Source organism: Oreochromis aureus, linkage group 22, assembly GCF_013358895.1.
Source record: "Oreochromis aureus strain Israel breed Guangdong linkage group 22, ZZ_aureus, whole genome shotgun sequence".
Classification (NCBI taxonomy): Eukaryota; Metazoa; Chordata; class Actinopteri; order Cichliformes; family Cichlidae; genus Oreochromis; species Oreochromis aureus.
Window position 1 is genome coordinate 35,645,469 of NC_052962.1, and position 27,050 is coordinate 35,672,518.

Consider the following 27,050-nt stretch of genomic DNA (forward strand, 5'->3'; position numbering starts at 1 on the left):
TGGTTTTGTCCTGCCTTATCTCTGAGCTGCTTTACTCCCACACTCCTGTCCAGAAACATATTATTAATATTTATAGTTTAATCCTGTCCTGTCTGGCAGGTTCTGCAATCTGAATTATGATCTGAATGCACTGTGGTGCCAGAAACATTTTGACTTTCCAAGATCAGTTCTATAAATTCTCTATAGGTTTTCCTTTATCTGTGTATTTATTCATTTCTTTTAGTGTTATTTCAGTTATTACATTAAATGTGCAGTATGACCATTTTTCAGCTGACAGACAGGAAAGAAAAAAGGAAAAAGGGAAGAAAACAGGTGAAAATATAATAAAAGGATCGAGCACAAAGAAAAGCACGAAGTGTCACCAACTGGTGCACCTGTAAGAAGAAACAGAGGGAAAAAATCATACAGCACCTGGAACACAAAGATATGAAAATGCATGGACACATAAATCAACAATCTTTTTGCGGTGTGTGTGTGTGTGTGTGTGTGTGTGTCTTTGTCACAAAATGCAGACAATAATGAGGGTGGGAAGGCACAATAATGCCCCTGAGGAGTCAGAGGCAGACAGAGATCCAGGAGATTCAGGCCAGCTGGAGCTCCCAGCAAGAGAAGCCCTTTGGCTGTGGGGCACCCACAGAGAACCAGAGGCAGCAGGCATCGGTCGGATGCTGAGAACAGTGCCCTAGATGCCCAAGGACCACCTAGCACGAGGGAGAGCCGACCTCGATGAGGAAGAGGTTCAAGCGTCCCTGACCATAACCCCCAAGAGAGCAGGTCAACGAAATCTAACCGCAGGGTCAAAGTGACACAGCATTCTCCATTGCTTCCTGTAGGCTTTTCCCATTATGTTTTTATTTTTTTCATCATTTTCAGTGTATTTAGTCATTTTTATTTACAGCACTTTGTATGAAGTCTGTTTATAAAGTGCTTCAGATAAAGTTGGTGTGTTATGGGGAGTATGTTACAAAGATTGTATAATTATTTTGTTCTGATAGAATAATAAACTCATTTCTTCAAAGTAAGTTTTGTTTATATAAAAATCAGTTCAATGTAACATTTGTCTAATGTCGACTCCAGGGGTTTTATACTGACAGAAAAACATGTAATATTTGAGAGAAATATTGTAGTATCAATAATGAGACGATGCAGATGAGACAAGTACAAAACATAAATCACAGAGAGAGAAGACAAAATTTAATTATATGCAGTTTCATCAAATTATCCCAACAGAGCACTCACTCTCAGACTGTCAGATTTGACCCCATGGATTCTCCAGGGTTAAAGAGAAATTACCATGTTACTCGTTTCCAAAAGTGGAATGAGAGACAGAGGCTTCAACTCAGAGAAGATCAGCTTCCAAGTTTAAGTCACGAACCAGCATCACCCACATAAAATGTGTGTTTATTCATGCTGAATACAGTTATACTGTATTCATTGTATACTCTGATTCCAATGTATAAAGAGTGAAATGCATGTTTATTACTGCTTGTATTATGTGGATTTTCTGTAGCTCATCATTTCATTCATGCTGGTTTAAACTTTAAGACTTAAAGTTCAAACTGATAAAAACATTTAACTTTGATGAGGACAAATCATGTTGAAGAGCTGAGCATTATTTACTGAGCACAGAGTTCGTCGACAAAACCATTTCACAATTATGCTCCAATAAAGTATATTAGCAAAGTGGAGTCTAAGCAGTTATAAGAAGTAGGAAATGAATACTGGATTCAAATGTTTCCTAAAACATAATTGATAAGACTTAAATTTCTACAGCAGCTGTTGAATAAATATTTAATTTATCTACTGATGTTTTCTGTGCGTTTGGAGTATTTGGTGGTCTTTTAATTTGTAGCAATACACTCAATGTATATGCTTGTGTGTGTGTGTGTGTGTGTGTGTGTGTGTGTGTGTGTCCTCAGTGAACTGTATCAGTCTCTGCAGTATCTTCCAGCTGCAGCAGTCAGTTCAGTTTCTGTTCAGTCTGACTGAGGGAGGTTTTTGTACGACTGTTTTTCACTGTGTGAACACATTCTGACTGTTGATGTAGTGAAAACTCTGACAGTAATAAACTGCTGCATCTTCAGCCTGGACTCCACTGATGGTCAGAGTGAAGTCAGAGTTTGATCCACTGCTTGTAAAACGAGCTGGAACCCCTGATGCTCGACTGCTAGCAGAGTAAATGAGCAGTTTAGGAACTCCTCCATCTTTCTGTTGGTACCAGGCTAAACGGTTGGAGTACTGGACATTCTGACTGGTCCTACACTTGATGTTCACAGATCCTCCCACAGCAGAGCTCTCTGCTCCAGGCTGAGTCACTGTGATCTGTCCTCTGGACTCTGAGGATACAGAGACAAAAACATAAAGCAGCTTCATGGTTTTGTGGGCTTCATTTCAGAGGGACAGATGTTGATAGAGGAGAGGAGTTTGATTCTCTGGACTTTACCTGTGAAGCAGCAGCAGAGGAGAGTCCAGATGAGGACGCAGATCAAAGTCATGTTTTTGATGAGGAGGATTTCTGTGGCTTCTGTTGTGATGAAGGACAGCTGTCAGTCATCCAGTGTTCAACTCTCAGGACTATAAACTCTCCCAGAGCACTGGAGCATGGTGCTGCTGATGCAAAGTGCCTCTCTATGGAAATGATCTGACTGACTCCAGCAGAGACTTGGATCACATTGAAATGTGTTTGCTTTACACAGGTTAATATGTGATGTACAATTAAAGTTAAAACATCATCAAATATAAAAATGTATAACAAGGCTTCTCTAGTCTGGTATAACAGCTGTCATTATAAAAAGAACATGCTGTGATCATGAAAATAATTCACCATCTATAAATTCTAAGGTTTTACATATCAGAACAATCAAACATCTGCTGATCCTTACCCTGTTAGAATATTGTGTAAAATAATCTCAGATGAACATCAACACAACATATAAAACTGTCACACATTGTGTAAACATGTGTGACAATCAAAGGTTTGTAGAACCATGTAAAACTTGAAGTAATCACTTCCTGTATGACTTCATCATTCCTCATATTGTTGTAGAGGAATTTTGGCCCCCTGCTCTTTACAGCATTGCCTCAGTTCATTGAGGTTTGCAGACATTCATTTATGCACAGCTCTCATCACAGCATTTCAGCTGGACTGAGATCTGGACTTTGACTGGGCCACCACAACACCTTCATATTTGTTCTTCTGATGTTATTCTCTTCTAGATTTGCTGCTGTGTTTGGGATCATTGTCCTGTTTTGTCACCCAATTTCAGACAAACTTCAAACAGATGTGGTCCCAGACTCGACTCTCAGGACAGTGTTGCTGCTCTTAAACTGGGACGCTGGGACTCTGTTACTAATACAAAGTAACGTGTTATGGCAGTAGTTCCCAAACTCGCGTACGCGTACCCCCGGGGGTACGCAACTGGCTGTAGGGGGTACGCGAGGGTCGGGGTTTGAGTGGGGATCACAAATTTTAAAAGCCAAAATTTGCGCTAATGCAGTTTTATGTGGCTCTCAAATACATGACTATATACCACCCTCTGGTATTCAGCAAAAAATAGCTCTAACAAAATACATGGGCGTGACTTGCCCAAATGACTGACACCGAACAGTTAAAGTTGCCTCCAAGCATTCAGTGCAGCGAAAATGGACAAGTGGTTAACAAGAAAAAAGGCCCTACCACAGAGACGCCGCCACAACAACCGATCAGCTCATATCTGAAGATGCATTTTCCAGTGACCGCACAGGTGATTGTTCAAAACAATGTGTTCCTCAGATTTGGATGCTAGCACGGATGTATCTGTCGTTGCTAGCAAGCGGCTAGCATAGCTGGAGCCAGTCATGTGGAAAGTGATGAAGTGTCTGATGCGGAGCGTCAAAGTGGGAGAAAACATGACAGCTCGGACTGTAACACAACCTCCTCAAAGAAGCGCAAATATGATGACAATTATGTTTCGCTGGGGTTCACGTGTATAAATATTGGTGGATTTTCCCGGCCACAATGTGTTATTTGTGCAAAAGTATTGTCTCAGAACTCAATGAAACCTTCACTTTTGCGCAGACATTTAGAGACAAATCATCCCCATTTGAAAAATAAACCAAGAAAATATTTTGAGCGACAGCTAAAATCACTTTCAACAAGTAAAACCTGCATTCAAGTGCCAGATCTTATGAATAAAACAGACTACAAGCATCTTACATGGTCAGTTACAGAGTGGCTAAAACCAACAAACCCCACACTATTGTGGAGGACCTCATTCTCCCTGCTGCTTTAGATATGGTAGGGACAATGTTGGGGGAAAAGGCAAAAAAGACGATACAGTCCATTCCATCATCAAACAATACTGTCTCACGGCGCATCAGTGCAATGTCAGAAAATGTCTTACAGCAGCTACTTCTGCGCATACGCCACAGTGAATTTTATGCAATACAGCTAGATGAGTCCACGGATGTGGCTGGCCTGGCGCATCTCCTCGTATATGTGCGCTACATTCATGAAGGAACCATCAAGGAGGACATGCTGTTCTGTAAACCGCTGGAACAAAGGACAACTGCCGCAGATACTTTTCAAAAGCTGGACACATTCATGAACACACATGGACTCGCGTGGGACAGATGTGTTGGCATCTGTACCGATGGCGCACGGGCCATGACTGGGAGACACGGAGGTGTGGTTTCGCGTGTGCAAGCAGTCGCGCCAGATGCCTCTTGGGTACACTGCAGCATCCACCGAGAGGCTCTTGCTGCAAAGGGAATACCTGTCCGTTTGAAACATGTTTTGGACACAAGTGTAAAAATGGTTAACTTTGTGAAAGCCAGGCCGCTGAACTCCTGCTTATTTGCTGCGTTGTGCAATGAGATGGGCAGCGAGCATGAGACTTTATTACTCCACACAGAGGTTCGCTGGCTATGTAGAGGGAAAGTGCTGACCCGTTTCTTTGAGCTGAGGGATGAACTTAAAGTTTTCTTCAGTAACCATCCCTTTGAGCTGTCTAAACATTTGCATGATGAAGAGTACCTTACGTGCCTGGCTCTGTGTGATATATTTTCTCGTCTGAACGAGCTCAATCTCGGATTACAAGGCGTTTCTGCAACTATATTCACGATGTTCAAGATAAAGTTGAGGCCATGATAAAGAAGTTAAACCTTTGGAAGAAGTGCATGGATGCAAACAACACTGAAGTCTTTCCCGTGCTGCATGATTTTCTGTGCTCAAATGATCTCACACTATCAAAAAGTGTAAAGCGCGAATGTAACGTGCACCTTGAGGAGCTGGCGGTGCAGTTACGCCGATACTTCCCAGAGACTGACGGCTCAAATGATTGGATACGTCACCCGTTCACCGCCGTGCCTACTTCGTATCACCGTCTGACCAGGAGAGCCTAATTGAAATCGCTACAGATGGATCTCTAAAAGTTGAACACGCTCAAAAGACCCTGGCGGATTTCTGGATAGGACTGCTCACTGAACAGCCCACACTGGCTAAGCGCGCTGTCAAGACTCTGATGCCTTTCGCCACCACATACTTATGCGAAAGGGGATTTTCTGCTTTAACAAACATGAAAACAAAATACAGAGCAAGACTTTGTGTGGAAAACGATTTAAGACTCAGCCTTTCCCAAATTGAGCCAAACATTGAAGAGCTGTGTGCCTCTGCTCAAGCACATCCATCACATTAAATAAAATTATGTTTAATGAAAGTTCATATCTGGCCTTTATGCTCTCGACAAAACGGTGAATTCTAATAAATCGTTTGATACACTGCTAGTATTGAGTAGTAAAGTTCGTTATTAAAATTCTGTCATTACTAAAATATATTAATAAATTCATTTGGTGGTGAGAAATAATCGTGCAGTATTTATTTGTATGCATGTGGTATTGTAATGTATTTTTAGACACTAATTAAGAGTTCGTTCGTAGCAGCAGGTATGTGGCTGAGGCTGACATGTCTCAAGGGGTACGTGGCTGGAAAAAGTTTGGGAACCACTGTGTTATGGTAATCACATTACATTTTTCACTAATGCAGTAATATAACACATTGATGTACTAAATTCAGTGATTATATTACAGTTACTATAATGGTGTTATTACCTTTACAAAGTGTCTCCAGTTATCTGTGTGGCAGGTGGATAGAAAGAAAAAACAAAGATCAAACAGACATGTTTTTTTTTTTATATTCTTGTACACTTGCACTACAATCAGCTGATTTCAGTTTGTGTGCAGCAGCACAGACATACAGCTTTTGAGAAGTGGAGATGTGGATATTACTTTTATTTTTATTTCAGAAAAGGACAAGCGTGCGATGATAAAGTGGAAACTACATCAGAGACAGAAACAATCACATTTTACTGGAAACACAACCTCAGCTCTCAGCATGTATTTGCACAGACAGCATTTGAATGCAACGCTAGCCAAGAACCCAGAGTGATTTCAAAGCTGAGTGAAGCCAACACCAGCCCAGCAGCCAGACCCTGAACTCCAACAGGTAACAAAAGCAGTGATGAGCAGTCAGGCTTGAAGTCTCTGTTTCTACCTGTTCATGTTTCTCCAGTAGAACCACTGTGGTGATAGCTCTGAGGTCTGTTTGGGCTGCTTTTCATCTTTGCTTTGTGGTGTTAGCATTGTGTTTATAATTACACACTAAAAAGACAGATTGTGTGTGTCCTCATTAAGATACAGATTTGTGTTGGCGTACAGTTGGGACTGTAGTCTTTAGGTTTATAGTGTTAACTGGTAATTAAGTGACAATGCATTTCAGGTCATTTTACAGAGTAACAATGAAGTAATGTAATGTAAGTACTTTCTCTGGTAAGTATTGAAGTAACTTTTGAACATGTTTAAACAATAAACTATTATTGCAATTGGCACATTTTCAGACTGAAGACATAAGACTATTTTCTGCTTTTTAATGAATATGTTTGATATCAGTATTGGCATTATTGCTGTTTGATTGGGAGATCAGCCATCTGATGTAAAGTGTTTGGAGACTCACTGATTTTACAAGACTTTAATTATTTTGACAAAACAATCTAATATTTCTTTACTGAAATACATTTTTGTACTTCAGTAAAGAAATATAGTCAAAATGTCTTGATTTAATTTGATGGGATTATGAGATTTGGAAATGATTGCATTATGTGAAAGTTGTCTGAAAAGCTGTGTGTGTGTGTGTGTGTGTGTGTGTGTGTGTGTGTGTGTCCTCAGTGAACTGTATCAGTCTCTGCAGTATCTTCCAGCTGCAGCAGTCAGTTCAGTTTCTGTTCAGTCTGACTGAGGGAGGTTTTTGTACGACTGTTTTTCACTGTGTGAACACATTTGAGCTGTGATAACTCTGACAGTAATAAACTGCTGCATCTTCAGCCTGGACTCCGCTGATGGTCAGAGTGAAGTCAGAGTTTGATCCACTGCCTGTAAAACGAGCTGGAGTCCCTGATTGTCGAGTGCTAGCATACTTAATGAGTAGTTTAGTAACTCCTCCATCTTTCTGTTGGTACCAGTGTAAATAGTTGTTGTTATAAACATTCTGACTGGTCCTACACTTGATGCTCACAGTTCCTCTCACAGCAGAGCTCACTGCTCCAGGCTGAGTCACTGTGATCTGTCCTCTGGATTCTGAGGATACAGAGACAAAAACATAAAGCAGCTTCATGGTTTTGTGGGCTTCATTTCAGAGGGACAGATGTTGATAGAGGAGAGGAGTTTGATTCTCTGGACTTTACCTGTGAAGCAGCAGCAGAGGAGAGTCCAGATGAGGACGCAGATCAAAGTCATGTTTTTGATGAGGAGGATTTCTGTGGCTTCTGTTGTGATGAAGGACAGCTGTCAGTCATCCAGTGTTCAACTCTCAGGACTATAAACTCTCCCAGAGCACTGGAGCATGGTGCTGCTGATGCAAAGTGCCTCTCTATGGAAATGATCTGACTCCAACAGTGATGCTGTTTGTCGATGAATCAACCACTTCATGATATTGACAGAAACAAAGGTGCTCATTTCAGTATCCAATTAGACTTATTTAAGTGGAAATTCTTTTTCTGAAAGTCTCTTTTTATTTAACCCTTGTGCCCTCATCAAATTTTCCACCCTGTCGACACCTTCATATACAAAAATGTAGATGCAGAAAATCTGCCATAAAGTCCTCATATGGCAATGTTTTTTTTCCTTGTTTTTCAAAAATAAATTGAGCCCTTTTTCAAATTAGCTTATTTTCACAGTTTTAACCCTTTAAATGCCACTTTAAACAGTTGAATTATTAATCTTTATTGAAAAAACTCACAAAAACTAAATATTTTCCATATAATAAATAGGATGGGGATGGGACACTGGTGATTATTCGTGTTTTCGACATGTCAAAGTTGAGCAACAAAACTAATTTGATTGCATGGTTATTTTTTTGTGCAGTGCCAGATACTCCCTCTCAACAGCCCATTCAGTTCCACTGAAACCACAGTAAATACTTATATTTCAAGGGTTAAAACTCTGAAAATAATGTAATGTTTCATCAATTTGAAAAGGGCTCAAGTTGGTTAAGCGATTCATGAAAAACAAAAAAAGCTGAAAAAATATTGCTGTATGAGGATTTAATGCCATTCTGTGCTTGAACATTTTTGTCCACGAAGGTGTCGACAGGGTGCAAAATGCATCAAAAGAGTACGGATGACATGTAAAAGTAAAAGACACCAGATTTCAAAAAATTCTACCAAAACGAAGATTTCCTGCAAAAATCCATGTCACAAGCTATAACACAGCCAAAATGATCACCAAATAAAAAAAAAGTATAAAACATGCTGGAGGGGGCACGAGGGCTACGTCAGTACTTTTGTCCATTTCTTGTTGTAGAGCTGAAAGTTCAACATTTTAAATGAATAAAAATGTATCAAATATGCTCTTTGAATTAAGATTGGTGACCACTTTAAAATGTAAAGATCTGTTGATCCTGTTCCAGTCCCTAAATTTATGGCTCAAAGAATGAGAGGATGAGATGAGACGCCACAAGGCTGCTGCTGTTCTTTTAATAAAGCTTTTAATAAACAGGATGTAGTTCCTGACACTTGAACTGGCTTTACATCTGACAGAGACAGTCTGTCCAAGAACAACAGACTGAGATCCAGGAGACTGAGTCAGGACTTGTTCTCCTGATGAACCTGAAAACATGAAAACAAGCAAAAAAAGATGACCAACATCCAAACATTTGACGATCATTTCTCTAACATGGAGAACAGATGGAAGAAGGTCAGTGCTGCGTGTTTCAGAGTTTCTCCATCATAGCAGAACATCATTGTGGTGAACCTGGCTGCATGCTGAAGCAAAGTTTTCACAGAGAGTCTCACCCTGAACAAGGAGCCCCAGGGTGGCCACCAGTAGAGTCAGTGACATCATCATTGTGCTGCTGGTGTGTGAGTGGCTCTGAAAGGCCTGGACAGCCACTGATCAACACTGGCCTCTTAACAGCTGTGAGCAGAGAGGCAGGACACATATGCAAACACACAGAGTCAGTCAGCTTTCCTCATCATGTCATCCTGTGTCATGTGACATGTTCAGATGACAGAGAGAGAAAGAGAAGAAGAAGATCTAAGACACAGAGATGAAATGGTGATCTGAACAAGATCAGCGAGATATGGAGGGAAAAGATGACGAATAGCCTTAAATGTATACAAAAGTATTTTGAAATTGATGCGATATTTGACCGGGAGCCAATGAAGCTGCTGCAGGACAGGGTGATGTGGTGAATAGAAGGGGTCCTGGTGATAATACGGGCAGCAGAGTTCTGGACGCGTTGGAGACTCGCCCAGCTCTAAATGCTGGTCCTCTGAATGTCCACCCTGCTTCCACTGAAGGCGTGAACATACTGAGAGATGTTCTCTACCCATCACAGGAAAATACAGGCAGAACTACTTATTCCGTCTGCATGGGGGTTTTTATATATGTACTATGTACAGTAGTAACAGTGGTTAAATTATTAGTTCTAAAGGAAAAATTCAGTCAGTTATCACAGGTCATTTTTAATGTTTTAAGGGCTGTTTACAAAGTTCTCACAACCACATGTATTTTATTTTTATCCAGATTATTTCCTCACGTTTCTCTTTGAATATTTAAATGTAAAAAGTCCAAACAATAAAGATACTTTAGTCCTGGAGCAGGGCATCGCCCTTATAAAGGGATTTAGAAAAAACAGCTGCTGTTAATATTTAATAAATCAACTGTGGTCGTGCATATTTCGTTTGAACTCATAACTTTTGTCATATGTTTTGTCACAAAAATGTAAACTAGTGATATTTAATCAAAGGCCAGTGATGATTAATTTATGTCATTTAAAAAATGCTTTATATTTGACTCTGTACTGAATTATTAAATACTGAATGAGTTGATGAAAACATAGCTTAAATTTAAAAAATGAATCATTTTTTGTCAAAACACAGAGCAGGTAAGAGTTGGAAAGTTTTAAAAAGTATTTGATAAAAATGTTTGAAAGATATCAAATAAAATTCGGTCCACATCGGTTTAATATACCAAATATAAAATGTATGAAAAAACACAAATAATTAAAATCTAAAATTAATTTATTTTAATGTTGTTTGGTTGACCTATCTGTTGAGATTGTTTTATTTCCATATTTAAAAATATATATTTTATGGTATACTGTGTAACTGCAGCTGTTGATCAGTTCCTCTTCAGCTGTTTAAGGATTTTGTGCGGCGTTGTATCACTGTGTGAGCGGGTAGCTGTTGACCTGCTGACAGTAATAAACTCCTGCATCTTCAGCCTGAACTTCACTGATGATCAGAGTGAAGTCAGTTGTTAGGTTTGTCTAGGCACAACTCTATTGCTGGAACAGCCAAGACAATTCTACTGCTGCTAGCAAAGCATTGGACACCAGGCTGAACTCTTTGTGTGATCTCGTGCAGGAGGGAGAGAACCGTGATGAGCGCTGTACCTGCCGCTCGAACCCCAGTCACTGTCAGTTAGCTCCCCCGTAGCACTGCTCTTTATTGTGGTTACATGAATATGCATAGGTTCATTAACATATGACATCTTACACAGGCATACATGTGAACAAAGAGTACCGTCTGTGTGTAGTGTGGGTATGCGTGTGTGTGTGTGTGTGCGTCAAGATATAGCCCTGTGAACGCCTTCTTAAAAAGCTGGTGCCAGGAGTCCAGCGGTCCACCTAAACAAAAGGCTCTTATACTTAAACAGATACAGAGTAGGTGTCCTCCCATACTATATATCAGAAAGAGAAGGTACGACCTCTCTCATGACCTTAGGATGTGTGTGCATGCCAGAACACTCTGGAAGGCACACAGAGTCTTTGCAGACTACTAAGGATCAGACCTCTATCATTATACAATTGATTATATACCTCTTAGCATATATGATTATATATTTCTAAGCATAAATGACAATCCAACAATATAAACCTGACATCAGTCTGAACTGCTGCCCGAAAGCGATCTGGAACTCCAGACTGATGATATGTAGTATCAGCTATCAGGAGTTTAGGAGCTTTTCCAGATTTCTGAAGGTACCAGTTAATGTCATCATCTATAGATGTACTGGATTTACATCTGATAGAGACAGTCTGTCCAGGAACAACAGACTGAGCTTTAGGAGTCTGAGTCAGGATGATTTCTGCTGATGAACCTGAAAACAGGAAAAGAAGAGAAGAGTTATTGAGACAAATCGAACTCAGAAAAAGATGATCAAACATTAGAGGATCATTTCTTTAACATGGAGAACAGTTGGAAGAAGGTCAGTGCTGCTTGTTTCAGAGTTCCTCCATCAGAGCAGAACATCATTGTGGTGAACCTGGCTGCATGCTGAAGCAAAGTTTTCACAGAGAGTCTCACCCTGAACAAGGAGCCCCAGGGTGGCCACCAGTAGAGTCAGTGACATCATCATTGTGCTGCTGGTGTGTGAGTGGCTCTGAAAGGCCTGGACAGCCACTGATCAACACTGGCCTCTTAACAGCTGTGAGCAGAGAGGCAGGACACATATGCAAACATAGAGAGTTGGTCAGCTGCAGCTGTCCTCAATATAAAAGGCTGATTTACTCTTAGTGAGCAGTGAATAATTAAATAATTTATGAGAGTGGAGAGAAACAAGTCTGATTTTAAAAAGGGATGATGATTAAAACTGTGTAGTTATTATAAAGTATTGTGTCATTGTTATAGGATAGTACAGTAGCACTTAAGCTGGTACAGTAGGAACTGGTGTGAAACGATGACAAGCAAGAGCAGTGACTATTGTGCTACATTTTTACCTTTTATGTGTCCGTTTACACTTTTTTGCTATGACCAAAGCTCGTTGATTTTACATTGAGACTTCAAAGGATAACGGTGACTTTTAGTCAGATATTTAAAGTGATGTCTTTTTATTTGTGTGTTCTTCAAGTGAGTCTAAGTTGTGTGTGTGCTCTATCATAGTTTATTAATGAAGAATGTAAAATATTTATGCTGGCATTAGGTATTTTCTGTCCTGCAGTTTGCCCTCTAGTGCTTGTTTTTGTGTATTTTTACTCTGCAAGATCTAGCCAGAGGCAGTTTCACCTCTGTTAATCTGTTGACATCCATGCCTTCACAAGTTGATAAACGGCATCATCTGTAAGTAATGTTGTTTGTTATCACTGAGACGACTTGTGTGCATTATTATATGTTGTGAAAGCGTGATATAGTTTGTAGTTTGAATGTAATTTCAATGCATGTATAACCTAAGCTAGTAAGGTTAAGCTAGCTCATATGCCATGTGGTTTCTTTAACATTTTGATCATGAGCGTGATTTCATTTGATGTTTTTTTCAGGCACTCACTAAGCAGATAAATATTGTGTTCATATTTTTGAATATGTGACTTACTGGTGTGTTTGTTATATTGTATATTGATGCAACATCTTTATTGGTTTATTTCTGGTTTTGTCAACAGTTTCACACTTTTTCCTTATTAAATCATCCAACTCAACACATCGGCCTGTTCCTTGGATTTTGATTAAGAGAGTGGTTAGCTGTCTGTATAGCTGAGTCTACGTTCACGAGGACAACACTTAGTGAGGACAAAACATTATTCTACATACTTCACGAAGCATAAATTGTTTCCTGACAAAATTTAAGCAGTTCATAAAAAAATACAATTTATGTTTGTGTGTGTGTGTGTGTGTGTGTCCTCAGTGAACTGTATCAGTCTCTGCAGTATCTTCCAGCTGCAGCCGTCAGTTCAGTTTCTGTTCAGTCTGACTGAGGGAGGTTTTTGTACGACTGTTTTTCACTGTGTGAACGAATACTGACTGTTAACATTGAATTCTCCCATACAGTAATAAACTGCTGCATCTTCAGCCTGGACTCCACTGATGGTCAGAGTGAAGTCAGTGTTTGATCCACTGCTTGTGAAACGGTCTGGAATCCCTGAGACTTTGCGATTTCCATAGCTAGTGAGCAGTTTAGGACGTTCTCCATCTCTGTGCTGGTACCAGAACTGATCTTCTCCATCATCTACCCTGTGACTCGTTTTGCAGTTGATGCTCACAGATCCTCCCACAGCAGAGCTCACTGCTCCAGGCTGAGTCACTGTGATCTGTCCTCTGGACTCTGAGGATGCAGAGACAAAAACATAAAGCAGCTTCATGGTTTTGTGGGCTTCATTTCAGAGGGACAGATGTTGATAGAGGAGAGGAGTTTGATTCTCTGGACTTTACCTGTGAAGCAGCAGCAGAGGAGAGTCCAGATGAGGACGCAGATCAAAGTCATGTTTTTGATGAGGAGGATTTCTGTGGCTTCTGTTGTGATGAAGGACAGCTGTCAGTCATCCAGTGTTCAACTCTCAGGACTATAAACTCTCCCAGAGCACTGGAGCATGGTGCTGCTGATGCAAAGTGCCTCTCTATGGAAATGATCTGACTCCAACTGTCATTGACTTTTCTTTTTTGTTTGTTTTCACAATGTTGTCTTTATTTGTATTTCATGTTTATGATTATGTGCGTGAGAAATACAAATAAGCAGTTCATGCCAAATTGCTGATCAGTATCTTCATCTGTATATTAGTTTGTATTATATTAGGTGGAGGTAATTATGATGTACACAGCTGAGATACAAACTTCATGGCCAAGCATTTTCTCATTTCCTCTAACAACTCTTGATCTTGATATTGTTGGTCAGATAAAAATGTGGGGAAAATAATAGCATATAGATCTGTCTCTCTTATTAAGGTTTTCAGACAGTAAACATTTATTCTATAAAAAGATTCTGATTCCATCGGTCAGCTCTCTGACAGCACTTCCGTTCTGCACATCTCCAGATCCTTCCTCAGGTTCGTTTGTACAGCAGGATGCTCTTCCTTAATGTAGCAGTAATATAAAGGACAGCTGTCTTCAACATAACATACTGTTTCCCTCTCACTTATTCCTGATTAAATAAATATTTCATGGCATCTTGATAAAGAACATAAGATTGATTTCTACCAGTGAAAAAGGTGAAACTCTAAAAGCAGAGAAAACATTTTAGACACATTTCTAACAAAGATGATTTTAATTGTGTGTCTTTTAGAACTGAAGAAGCTCCTCGGATGAGAGGTGAAAGATCTTCAAGAAACTATTTTAAAACACACCAGAAGATTTATTTTGAAGTCATGTTTTTGAAACTCCATCTGCTGAAGAAAATCATAAGTTTTGACTGAAGTCTTCACACCTCCACAAAGTTTTGTCAACTTCTGTTTTCAAGGTCAAACTGAAACAATTATACTTGTTGCATTTTTCAGTGATTTTCTTTACTGTTCAGCAGTGTTGGGCAAGTTAATTTGAAAAAGTAATTAATTATAGTTACCAGTTACTTTTTCAAAAAAGTAACTGAGTTACAAGATTCTAAAAGTAATTAATTACTTGAAAAGTAACTATTGCGTTACTTTAAAAAAAGGTTTAACCCTCTGGGGTCCAGGGTATAATTGGTCATTTTTAACTACTTTTGATTTTCCCTCCACATTTTACCTTTAAAAGAGATCCTTTGGCTCTCGGCGAAGGCGGTCGCACTTTTCTCCTCTCCTCTCCCTTATCTTCCCTGCTTAGCTTCTTATGTCCTTGTCTTGTCTCGTGTTTTTACTTTTCCCTGGAACACTCTCTCACAGTCTGTTTTCTAAAACCTAAAGGAGAATTATGGATTTGATCAACTGGTCTCTGAATGCTATTGACACCCTCTTCTTAACGAGAAGTGTGGGCTCGGGAGAGCCCGAGTGCCCTGGAGGTACTTTCCCTGCTGGATACACGATGGACGGGTGGCAGAAATGGAGGATCGTGTGCCTAGCAGGACTGTCGATCGAGGACGCTGAAGATATCTACCTACTCTGAACCATGATAACAGGGTTCTTGCTGATTGGAGCTGGCTTGGCCCTGGCTTATCGAAGAATTAAGAAAGCGGAACCCTCCTGGGGAACACGGTGGTCTGAGCCCGCGCTGGAATGACAGCGCTGGGCAGGACGGCTGCTGTGTTTGCTTCGGATTACTCCTCAACCCCCACCCAACCCTGTTGCTTGTCACGTCTTCCATAATGTTATGCTGCGGACATTTATGTGCTTTTTGTGCAGAGGAGTTTTTTTTTTGTTTCCTGTTCTCATGCTGTCCTCCCATAGGAGCCCAGCATGAGTAGAGGTCTCTTTTTTTCCTCTTGTACTTTCCCATTGTAGTGTACATTTCAGTGTTTTTCTGTAACGCTACCGATCTCCGACCTGTATCCCCATGTGATGTCTGTGTTGTGTGTGTAAGGTCAGGGGGGTGGGGGTGTCCCATTTCACTGCAGGGCAACCTGCATGTGGCGAATAAAGCCTTGATTGATTGATTGATTGATTGATAAAAACTATTTACTTTGGCTTGTTTGGTATCTTTTCAGCACAACCTCATGTGTCTGAATTTACAGTTATGTTTTCATTTTGACATACTGTATTAACACAATTGATCTAAAATCAGACAAAAAACATAAAACCCGAGTAGAAAAAGTTATATTTTTTACTGTAACAACCACAAAGATGTTTAATTAATCATATTTCATAACTTTAAATGCAAATATAAAATGTCAATTTTAAAATCCTATGCACAATTTTTGCAAACAACAAAGTTATTACCCCTTTTTTTAAATAACCATTTCAAACTATTTACCGAACAATCAGCTGTTCTGCATTCAATAAGATGCCACACAAATTATTTGTGCCACTCCAAAAAGTTCTGTCCACTATAAAGGAGAACATCACAGCCTGATACCTGCAGGTCTGACAGCAGCAGGTGTATCACTCCTGTTTCTACCTGGAGACAGCAGTCGCCTCATTGTTCTGACACACAACACAAAACTATCCACAACACTACACACTAACTACACAAGACAACACATTAACTACACACTCCAAACACGCTAAACGTCACATCTCAAAACTGTCTTTCTTTTTCTTCGGTCTGTCTGTCTGTCTCTCTCTCTCTGTCACTCCTAAAACTTCCTCCTCTTCCTAAACAACCAAATGTCATGTTGCCATATCATTTTCTGATTGGTCGACATGGTGCATTTTTCCACCAACATGAAAGGGCTGTTTTTTTTGTTTTGTTTTGGTTTTTGGGGGGTTTTTTGCTCATAAGCAGAGCGGTCTTGCTGCGCTGTCTTTAGACAGTAAATGTGACGAAAGTATTGAGGAAAAACGCCGCGTATATATTGTTTATCATGACTCTGGTTTTACGTGGCCTATCAACACAATTTAAAAACTGGTATATGTCACCTTGTTGCTTTGTCCTCTTGAAGTGGTCATGTGATTGGCTTACCACGACTACTTTATTCTTCCTCAGTCAAACAGCAGCACTCATGCGATTGTTTTTGTTAGGTCTAATTGTTGAATGTTGCCATTGTGTTTCTTAAATTTGTACAGTCTTAGTTCAAGCAGTATTATCAAAGCTATTCCTTTGATCCTGAGCACCTCTAACCACTTTGTGTTGGGGGAGGTTTTATAGCAGATACATCCTATCTGGAAGATCTACTTCCTTTGATGTAAGCTTCCTGCGTTTACGACCCTTTGGTCAGCAGGAGGACACACACACACACACACACACACCTGCATATACATACATACAGTGCCTTGTCTTTGTAACCAAAGGGGGTTGCGAGGGGAGGTGTTTTGTAAACTATTGTTTGAAGTTTGTCAATAAAAGCCAGCGAGAGGAGGTCCTCATGGGGGTCACTTCCATGCTGGACATAGCCGAGGCCTCCCTTGCGCAAGTAATCGATCGAACACTGTTGCCTTGTTTTTCTTTCATGGGAATAAGTCCTGGATACAGCGGGGTCTGAGTTTAGACCCAACATTTATTTGGTCCTTCGGAGCCGGAGCCTAACACATCGCATCCACCGCGGGGAGAGGGAGAGGACGCCACCGCAACGTCTGGGATGATGGACGGAAAGTCCTGGTGCTTTGTTTGTCACCAGGCCGGATAATTTGCGTCTGAACTCCCCTCGGGATGGATGGCGATTGACGGGATACAGAGACTCTTCCCATGAACGGAAACAACACGAACAGTGAGTAGAGAAGGCCTTAGAGAGCGGCTACGTGACCCCGCGTTGATCGCAGGTACGGGAGCGCGCTAGCAGCGTGAGAGAGACGCAGGCTTCTCCGCTGCAGGGGCGTGGAGATAACCTAGGTTCGGTAGCTCCGCCGTGAGGAGTGTTCGGAATCTCCGCCATTTGGGGCGTTTGGAGAGTGTCGAAGGTTGGAATCTCCGCCATTTGGGGCGTTTGGAGAGTGTCCGACGGTTGAATTCTCCGCCATATGGGGCGTTTGAGAGTTTTCAACAGAGCGCGCTAGCTGTGCGTGTAGACGCAAGCGATAGGGCCTATGTTGTGTGTGCGGGCCAGACGTGGTCTGCGTGAGTGTGGCTGATTGTTGTCTTGTGTGAGAATAAAATGTGTAAGGCTGCCTTAGCAGGGGATGTAAAATTTATGGAGAAATATTCACCGGGCAGCATGCAGTATGTAGGTTGTTGGTGTATTTGAAGGATATTAGTGGAAGTTCAGTGTAAAATGCTTGTAGAAAGAATAACTCTAAGTGCAGCAGGTAAAACAGGGACAGCTAAGCAGAGGAAGGAATTGCAGTTAGCAGTCGCTAAGTTGTGGAACAACACCGTGGAAAAGCATTAGAAAGAGCAAGAATGTTAGCAGAAAAAAGAGCCAGAGAAGAGCGTAAGAGGCAGAGGTGGAGGAGAGACTAAAGGCTGAGTATGGAGAGGCATTAGGAGCAGCGTTGAGTCCAAAACAGACTAGGCAGGAGAGGAGACAGAAAGGAAAGAAAGTGAACATAAACGTTGCAACCACATATCCATCCCTAATACAACAGAAAAAAAAAACATATGGTGTTTAAGTCTGCCTTGAAAGAGGATGAAATACACTGCAAAGTTTTATTGGGCAGCACGTGGTGTGTGGATCGTTGATGAATGAAGTGAAATTGTGCTCTAAGCAGAAGTGAGTGTGAGAGTGTCTGACGTCACGGTGTGTGTGAAAAGGTATCCAGCTGGGGCAGACGTGATTCTGCAGGTCACCTGCCCAGCGGACAAAGAAATAACATAAGTTGTGTGGTGAATGATAGCACGAAGAGTGTTTGGTGTTTCTCAGCCTGAAACAGCTATAATGCTACTTTCTGTTTTGGAGAGAAGAACAGTTAAAAAGAGAGAGAGATGTGTGTGGTTTTAAGCAGTGATGAGATTAATGAAATGTGATGAGAGGAACACAAAACATACAGAAAATACATCAACCATACTAACCCTACATGCATATACACAATAAATGATACTCATGAAGACCAGACAGCATCTTAAGCATGAGATTCTGTTTGTCATCTTGTCCAAGTCACTAGTAAGATGAAAGTGATACATAGACTAGTGGACTGAATATTATAGGAGGAGAGATGACTGCATCATAGAGGAAAACAGAATGCTGATGAGGGTTTTAACTGAGTGAGCTGATTGTGAGTTTCTGGTGTATGAAGAAGTTTTACCACGGCAAACATTTTTTGGTTACATGAGAAGAAACTTATTATGTGATGAGACAACAGGGTTATGCTGTATGTTGTGTGTGTGACTGATTGGATGAATGTTTGAGATTGATCTAGCTGTTGATTTGTCTTTTGTTACTAAGTTGAGCCTGCCAAATGGGTTGTTACGATTTATCCCCTGGCATGAAGAACACGTGTCATGACTTAACAAGGTCTTTCTTTCCTTTGCTTTCCTTTATTTTCTTTCTTTCTTTCTTTTTATTTTGTTACTTTCATGGTGCACTGAAGGTTTCGGTTGATGATCTCTGTTTGAGCAGATATGCACGATTAGAACAGAAGCGTTATATCGACTCGTCGTCGAGAAAACTGTTGCAAAAGTGAGTTTCTCCAAAAGATTAAAATGGGCTTGGGAGAAAGCCACTTATTTGGGACAATCAGAAAACAAGTCCCTGTCAAAAAGGATTCAGAGAGGAATCCAATTTGGAGTTTTTCTTTTTCCTTTTGAAATGACGTTATTTTGCTGTGGGTGAAAATGAAAATGCGACGATGAAATTCCACAATCAGCAATAAGAAAGAATGGATGACTGTGTGAATGAGTGAGAATTTTAAAATAAATGGGGAACTAACTAACTGACTGACAAAAGCTGACAAGACTGACTGACAACACCATTGTGTGAAGTTAACCCCACCTGACAAAGGTGTGGATGTATCTCTGTGTGTGTCTCTGTTGCAGGAACAGAAGGAGACCACAGGAGGAAACTTGGGTCACATGACTATGTGAACTCTGCAAATTTAACCTTTTGGTTTAAAATTTTCTGTGTCTGTGAATTCACCATGGGTGTGTTATTAACTACTTTGTGTTGCTCACAGAGATTACTGTGAGAAAGAGTGTATACACCTGCGCAGCGCTAACATTAACATTTCTTTTACAGCAGATGGTTAATCATGTGATTTGATCATGTGATTTATAGCAGGACACAACTTAATGTGTTTTTTCTACCACAGGATTACTGAGATTTTGTGTGAAGAAAACTGTGGTTACAGGCTGTGTGTTGATGATGAAATTACACTGTGTTGTGGAGAAAATATGAATGTTACAGGGGAGAAGTGAATACAGTTTGAGACATACTGTGATGAAACCATTGTTACTTTTTCCACAGCAGTGTTAACTTTATGACTTTTCACAGCTTCTCTGGAATCTGAATGGCCGACACCTGATAACCAGGATGAACTGTTTTTGGCTAATGTTTGTTTTTCTTTAAGAGTGCTTGTAAAGGATTCAGCACAGACAGACAAGTGACAATTGAACAAATGTGCAGTGGTTACAGAATAGTTGAATATGGGGCTCATTAGCTGGCCACTACTGAGCTCATAGTGATAAAATGAGTGGAGTGACATTGCTTAAGGAAAGTCACCGATTAAATTGTGGAATAAATTGGGATGATTCATGATTTGGGACAAATTGTGATAATAATAGTGATTTAATGATTGGGGAAAACCTGCACATGATATTTGTCTTTTATGCTGAATACTTTATTATTCCTTTGATCTATAGTCGGTTGAAAATGTGAAGTTTGATTTAACGGATTTGTCTTCCAGGATACAGGCTCCAGGTGGAGCTGAGAGTTAGACAAGCTAAACATTTAATTGCTGACTAATGTTTTTACACAGGGTTACAGCTTGAGTGAAGCTGCTCCAAGGGACAAACCCTGGAGATTGTTTTAGGGAGACTGTGCAACATTCTTGTACATGTCTCATTGGGAGTTGACACATGGCGGAAGCCATGTGGCGAGAGGAGTGTCATTTTAATTTGCAGATGTCGTGAGATGCCATGACGAGAGAAGTGACTGAGAGGATCGTCCACAAGATGGGAGCTGAGGCCTGGAGAGAGTCTTCAGGAGGATCAGAGATCGCCTTCAGCACAGAGAGCTGTGCTACTGAGCTTCCAGGAGAACGTCATGAGGAGACTCTGCACAGCAAAATCTTAAAATAAAATGAAAGAGTTTCGACGTTGACGTTGAGGAAGACAACTAAGGTGTACGACGTGCTCTGCCTTTAAAATCTTCAGCAACGTTGAATCATGAGCATTTGAGGGAGCGTGCCAAGCTCCAAAAAGTGACAGCGCAGAGGAGGTCCAGCGATGGACTTGTGGTTCTGTGAACAGCATAAATGCCAGGTGACTGTGATATAACTAACAGCACTTTTTTTTTTCCACAAGTGAAGCCAGTAACTTACTATCCTAAAAGATTAGCTCTAGTTGCTTGTGCTTTACCTCCATGCGTGAGATCAGTATGTGCAGCAGCCTAAGCTGTACAATGTTTCAGGAAATAGTTTATTTCACCTTTTGACATTGTTAGTTTCACACGAGGTAGATGTCTACTACTGCAGACTAAAATTACATTTCTGTCACCTACAAGACACTTGTCTTTAATGTTACTATTACTCTCACAACCACATATTACCAAAAAGTGATGCACAATTCTGAAAACCTTTTGCCAACGAAAGAAGAGGGCACTTCTCATGAGTGTAGAGACCACGTAGAGAAGGAGTGTAAGCCGAGGGATGACTTAATAGATGTGCCACTTGGTGAGGGAAAGGTTTGGTTTGTTGGTGGTTGAGTTTTACAACAGTAGAGGGACAAACTAAAACGGGTTTACTGTAGTAGATAGTGAGAAAGTTATCTGTGCAGGACAACTAGCATGTTTTATATTTGCTTGAGTAGCAGAGATGCTAGCTTTAACGGAAGTGTCTAATGCTGCAGAGAAATAAGATGTGACGATATACACTGATAGCCAGTATGCATTTGCTACATTACATTTCTTCGTGGTACAGTGGGTGAGATGAGGTGTGACAGCCTCTACAGGGAAACCTGTAGAACACGCCAAACTCTTGCAAAATCTGCTGGAGGCAGTGTTATTACCCAGTAGAATTGCCGTTTGTAAATGTGTAGCACACATGTGAGGGAAAGATCCAGATGCATTAGGGAGTGCTTTTGCAGATAAGATCGCGAAAGAGGCAACTTTAGGAGAACATGGTGTTAGCGTTTTAGCAGTGCAACACCAACAGACGTTGGCTATTATGCGGAATGCACTGGTAGACATGCAGGGCCACTCATCTACTGCAGGGAAACAGTTGTGATTTACAGTAGGAGCGAGCTTGCAGGATGGTGTTTGTTATCTGTGTGATAAACCAATACTGCCTTAGAATTTGTATAAGACTGCTGCTATTTTGCGCCATGGGCTTTGCCATGTCGCAACAGGAGGGAGATAATGAGTAGTTTATACTTTAAGATTAAATACCCTTAAAAAAACTTTTTTGTAGGTCATGTATGATATGTTCAAGCACAATTCTCGGGGTAATTTGAGACCTAAGAGAGGGAAATTCCCTAGACCCAGTCACCCATTTCAAGTTATTTACATGGACTTTATAGAGCTGTCCAACTGTAATAACTATAAGTACTGTTTAGTGATAGTGTGTCCTTTTTCAAAGTGGGTAGAAATTGTACCAACTAGGGAAGCAGATGCCATTTCGGTTGCCAAAGCAATATGTAAGAATATCATTTGGGACATGGGATTCCTGAGACCATTTATAGTGATAATGGTCCACATTTTGAAAATGAAGTGATTAGATTGATGGCACAACATCTAGGGATAACACTAAAAACATCATTGTTCATATCACCCACAAAGTGCAGGGTTGGTAGAGAGAACTAATGGAATAGTAATGTTAAGACTTTGGAAGAGACACGCAGGACATGGTTAGACTGTATAGAATTAGTTAGGAGGTATACGAATGTACATGAGGATTACTCCAACAGAGAATGGTCTGACTTGTTGAGATTATATATGTTAGAGCATTTAGAGTTCTAGTCTTCTGTAGTGATGATAGGAGAGCAGAGAGAGAGCATATTAGCAGATTAGATGCTTAAAATGTTTAAAAGTAAAGAAGTCTTGAGAACAAATGATCTGCCAGATGGTTCTGTTTCTCCGCAGGAGCAGAGTCTGAAGTCTGGAAATTGGATGTTGACAAGGCCATGGAGAGGAAGTGCTGGTCCAGTCCACGGTGGGAAGGTCCATATCGGATTCTGCTGACGACGACCACAGCAGTGAAGATTGCTGGAAGAAACACTTGGATACATCAAGCGCACTGCAAGAAGGTGACACACATCCAGGCCAGCTCAGGGTAAGTGGCAGGAAGACCGGGTACAAAGGGGGGGGAAAGCCTCCAGGGCCCCTCGTCTCAATCCGGTGAAGAAACCAACTGAGCCACAGGTACTCATCAGATGGCTGGGAATGTGCTGTGCGCCTTCTTGTGCCTGTGGACCCAGAGTGGGATGACAGGAGCGCACTGGGACAGAGCAAACCACACCCAGTACCCACATGGGGTTTTCAACCAACTATTGGTGGCAGTTTGTGAACACAACCGCTCACATAAAGAACGAGACCAATGGTTATGCTTGTGAAGCCACTGTCTACACATTCTTCTGGACTGTGGCCATATAGCATCACTGAGAGCGAGACAGTTTGTTTGGTTGCCGTAGCAACACATCCAGGAGTAAACATACTTGGAACACTGCCAACTTTTCAACTTCTGAACCTGACTGGACGGTTGATTCACCAGTAGCTGGGAAGGTGAACTGCTCTGGTACGACAGACCTGCTAGTCCGACTCCAAGTATCTGACTTGCTGCAGGACATTGAACAGCTAAATAAACTGGAAACAGGCCAGTTGCCTATGTGTATGAAGGGCAATGGATTAGTCCAAGTTGGAGATTTACCATGGAATTTGTGCAACGTCACCTATTCTTTGTGTCCTCTGCAAGAAGGATGCAAACGGAGAAGCCCTTTGTCTACATCTACATCATCTACATCTACATCAAGCTGGTTGAGGTTTTGAGCCAAGAAGATCAAAACACCTTGATCCAATTTCCTTTACAAAGGTTTTCCTGTGGTGACAACAGGACAGGAGAAGTTGTAAATGCGGATAATTTACCAGTTGACTCTAACCCCACAGGATGCCTACAGTGAGAAGATTTGGGGTTGATAGGAGTCATAAAGAAGGGTGTTGACCAGGCTACAGCTTTGAAGTTAGCTGAGAGCCACATGGACAAACAATAAAGTCAACTGATGTGTTTGAATGTTTATGTCTGTATACAGTTGTATTGTAGTGACATATGATTTTTGAGAATGTTGATTCTTCTTGTTTGACTGTTACATTCAGTTGTTTACTTGCAGGAATACATAATGAATTGCACGACAGGAGTAGATGCACCACAAGGCTGGATAACTTGGTGAATGTCTGGTCCTTGGTGGCATCTTCTTTTGAAAATATTAATTCCTGTTTTTGGACTGTTGATACTGATTTGCTTATGTATAGGATGTAGTTTACTATGTATGAGATCAATGAGAAGCAGGTTAACTGCTTACATGTATTAACTGTGAACTTTTGCATCGATAGAAGGTGAATGAAGAGGAGTTGTGTATGAATGAAATCTACACTGTCACTGTCCAAACAAAGGGTGCATAAGTTGAAATTTAAGTATATACAATGACAAAAAGGGGGAAATGTTAGGTCTAATTGTTGAATGTTGCCATTGTGTTTCTTAAATTTGTACAGTCTTAGTTCAAGCAGTATTATCAAAGCTATTCCTTTGATCCTGAGCACCTCTAACCACTTTGTGTTGGGGAGGTTTTATAGCAGATACATCCTATCTGGAAGATCTACTTCCTTTGATGTAAGCTTCCTGCGTTTACGACCCTTTGGTCAGCAGGAGGACACACACACACACACACACACACACACACACACACACCTGCATATACATACATACAGTGCCTTGTCTTTGTAACCAAAGGGGGTTGCGAGGGGAGGTGTTTTGTAAACTATTGTTTGAAGTTTGTCAATAAAAGCCAGCGAGAGGAGGTCCTCATGGGGGTCACTTCCATGCTGGACATAGACGAGGCCTCCCTTGCGCAAGTAATCGATCGAACACTGTTGCCTTGTTTTTCTTTCATGGGAATAAGTCCTGGATACAGCGGGGTCTGAGTTTAGACCCAACAGTTTTGCCCCCTTAGCTCCAGGTGTTGTGCCAAAAAGTGATCGTCTGCTAGAAAGTGATTGCCGTCCGCGGGAGCGCGCAGCTGCTTAAAGCTGTAGATTACTTACAGCTACTTCCATGCAACTGATATAAGGTGCGGTAAGCTGAAGACAGCTTCAACCGTCTGTTTGCTGAAAAATAGTAACGCGACCGCACCGCATTTTCTTGTCAGTAACGGTAACGGCGTTGTAACGATAGAAATAGTAATTAGTTAGATTACTTGTTACTGAAAAAAGTAATGCCGTTACTTGTAATGCTGTTATTCCCATCACTGCTGTTCAGAGAGTGTGTGACTGTCACAGTCCTGGGTCGGTTCGACCCAGCATTTTGAGTTTCTCATGTTTTTGTTGGAGTTTGTTTTTTTTGGTTATTTTCTTGATTTCTTGTCTGGCTGTGACGATGATGAATATTAATAAGTATGTTCCAGCTTATTCTGGTTTAGGTTTAGTTCTGCCTGTGTAAAGTCTGTGTTTTCTTAGTCTGCGTCTTTGTGTATTGCTTCCTGTTTTATTTTGAAGGGTTATGTTTTATGTCAGTGTGTCTAACTTCGCTCCTCCTGTCTCGTTAGCCCTATCTCTCCCAGCTGTGTCTCCCTCCTGTTTTCCATTGCCTGATTACTCCTCTGTGTATATAAGCCCTGTGTTTCCTTTGTTCTCTGTCGCATCATTAACGTCTGCTCACCCTCTGATTTTGCTGTGTTCTGTTGCCTGTTTTGCCTGCCTGTTAGTTTACTTTCCCCTCAGATTAGTTAGCCTTCTGTTCAGTCTGCAACCCGTAATAAAACTGTTTATTTTGAGTTCAGCTTTGTATGAGTGAGTCCTGCATTTTGGTTCCTTCCTCCCTGCCTGCCTGCACACAGCCATGACAGTGATTTCTTATGCTTTGGCAGTTTAAAAGTATAATAATTACATAAATATGTACAAGAGGTTTAATAGAGAGCCCAATGCATGTCTCCTTTTATTACCATAGTACTGTTTTTTCTTCAATCATGACAGTTTTTACATTTGCAGTAATATTTTAGATTAGGTTTGGGTAAATGTTTATCATGAAGATATGTTGATTATTATTATTTAGTCCAGCTGAGAGACTGTATAACAAATACAAAGATGTCTGTTATTGTCTGTTTCAGTGCAAAGATGAAGTCAGACACACAGAAACTGTGACACACTGGGTTTTTTGACTTGTTGGCCAATCAGACAGGATGGTCAGTGTCAGGGTCGTACTAAAAAGAGTACAACATAAGCCTGAGGCTACAGTCCCACACACTGACGTAAATCCCTGTCCTAATAAAGACGTACATATGATCTTTCTTTTAATATTAAGATAACACGATTTGTTCCCAGTGATCACTAATGTCATTAAACAGTTCAGTCTTGAGCTGAGTGATCTCTTCCAGGATGACAGGAAGCACTAGAGATCAATGAATGTTTGAATGAGAATAAAAATGATGTGATTCTTGTGTTTTCTACAGTCACCTGAGCTCGACACAGTTGAACATCTCTGGGAGATTTTGGAGCGATGTGTTAGACAGAGGTCTCTACATGTTTTTGGAGAATGGCCTTCATCCCTCCAGCAGAGTTCACAGTCTTAGTCTTGCTGTTCAGTGCTGGCTCAATACCATTGTATGTTTGTGTCCTTTGTCAATATATATGCATCTTTGTATGGAGTGGATCAGCCAGTTTATCAGAGCATCAAACACAAATATATCTGATTTTTCTATATTTATGAATATAGTCTCTAAAAATGTAGAGAATCAACAAAGTCTTAATTTACACTTAAATTTAATTAAGATTTAAATTTCCTTAAATTGGATCCACTGTGTTATTCTGAGATTTTGATATCAAAAAAAGTCCAAAGACATCAAAGTCAAAAGTTTTACATTCCAAATAAATTATTTATTATTTAAATGTGATGCACTGTAATATTTTCAGTTTACACATCAACTGAAAAAATGATACAAACAGTGAATTAT

General features: G+C 40.7%; 1 protein-coding gene and 1 gene segment (V, D, J or C); both read right to left on the reverse strand.

The window, feature by feature from the left end:
* Positions 1-1,919: 1,919 nt before the first annotated feature.
* LOC120432700 (immunoglobulin kappa light chain-like) lies at positions 1,920-7,749 on the reverse strand (the record flags this gene model as incomplete). The annotated part of the gene is made up of 4 exons (XM_039605341.1): positions 1,920-2,336; positions 2,444-2,495; positions 7,310-7,608; positions 7,716-7,749. Coding segments are annotated over 4 exons (708 nt in total), but the record flags the coding sequence as incomplete, so codon positions are not given.
* A 5,017-nt stretch (positions 7,750-12,766) lies between these two features.
* LOC120435637 lies at positions 12,767-13,729 on the reverse strand. The segment is given in 2 exon segments: positions 12,767-13,569; positions 13,677-13,729. Coding segments are annotated over 2 exon segments (375 nt in total).
* Between the last annotated feature and the right edge of the window lie 13,321 nt (positions 13,730-27,050).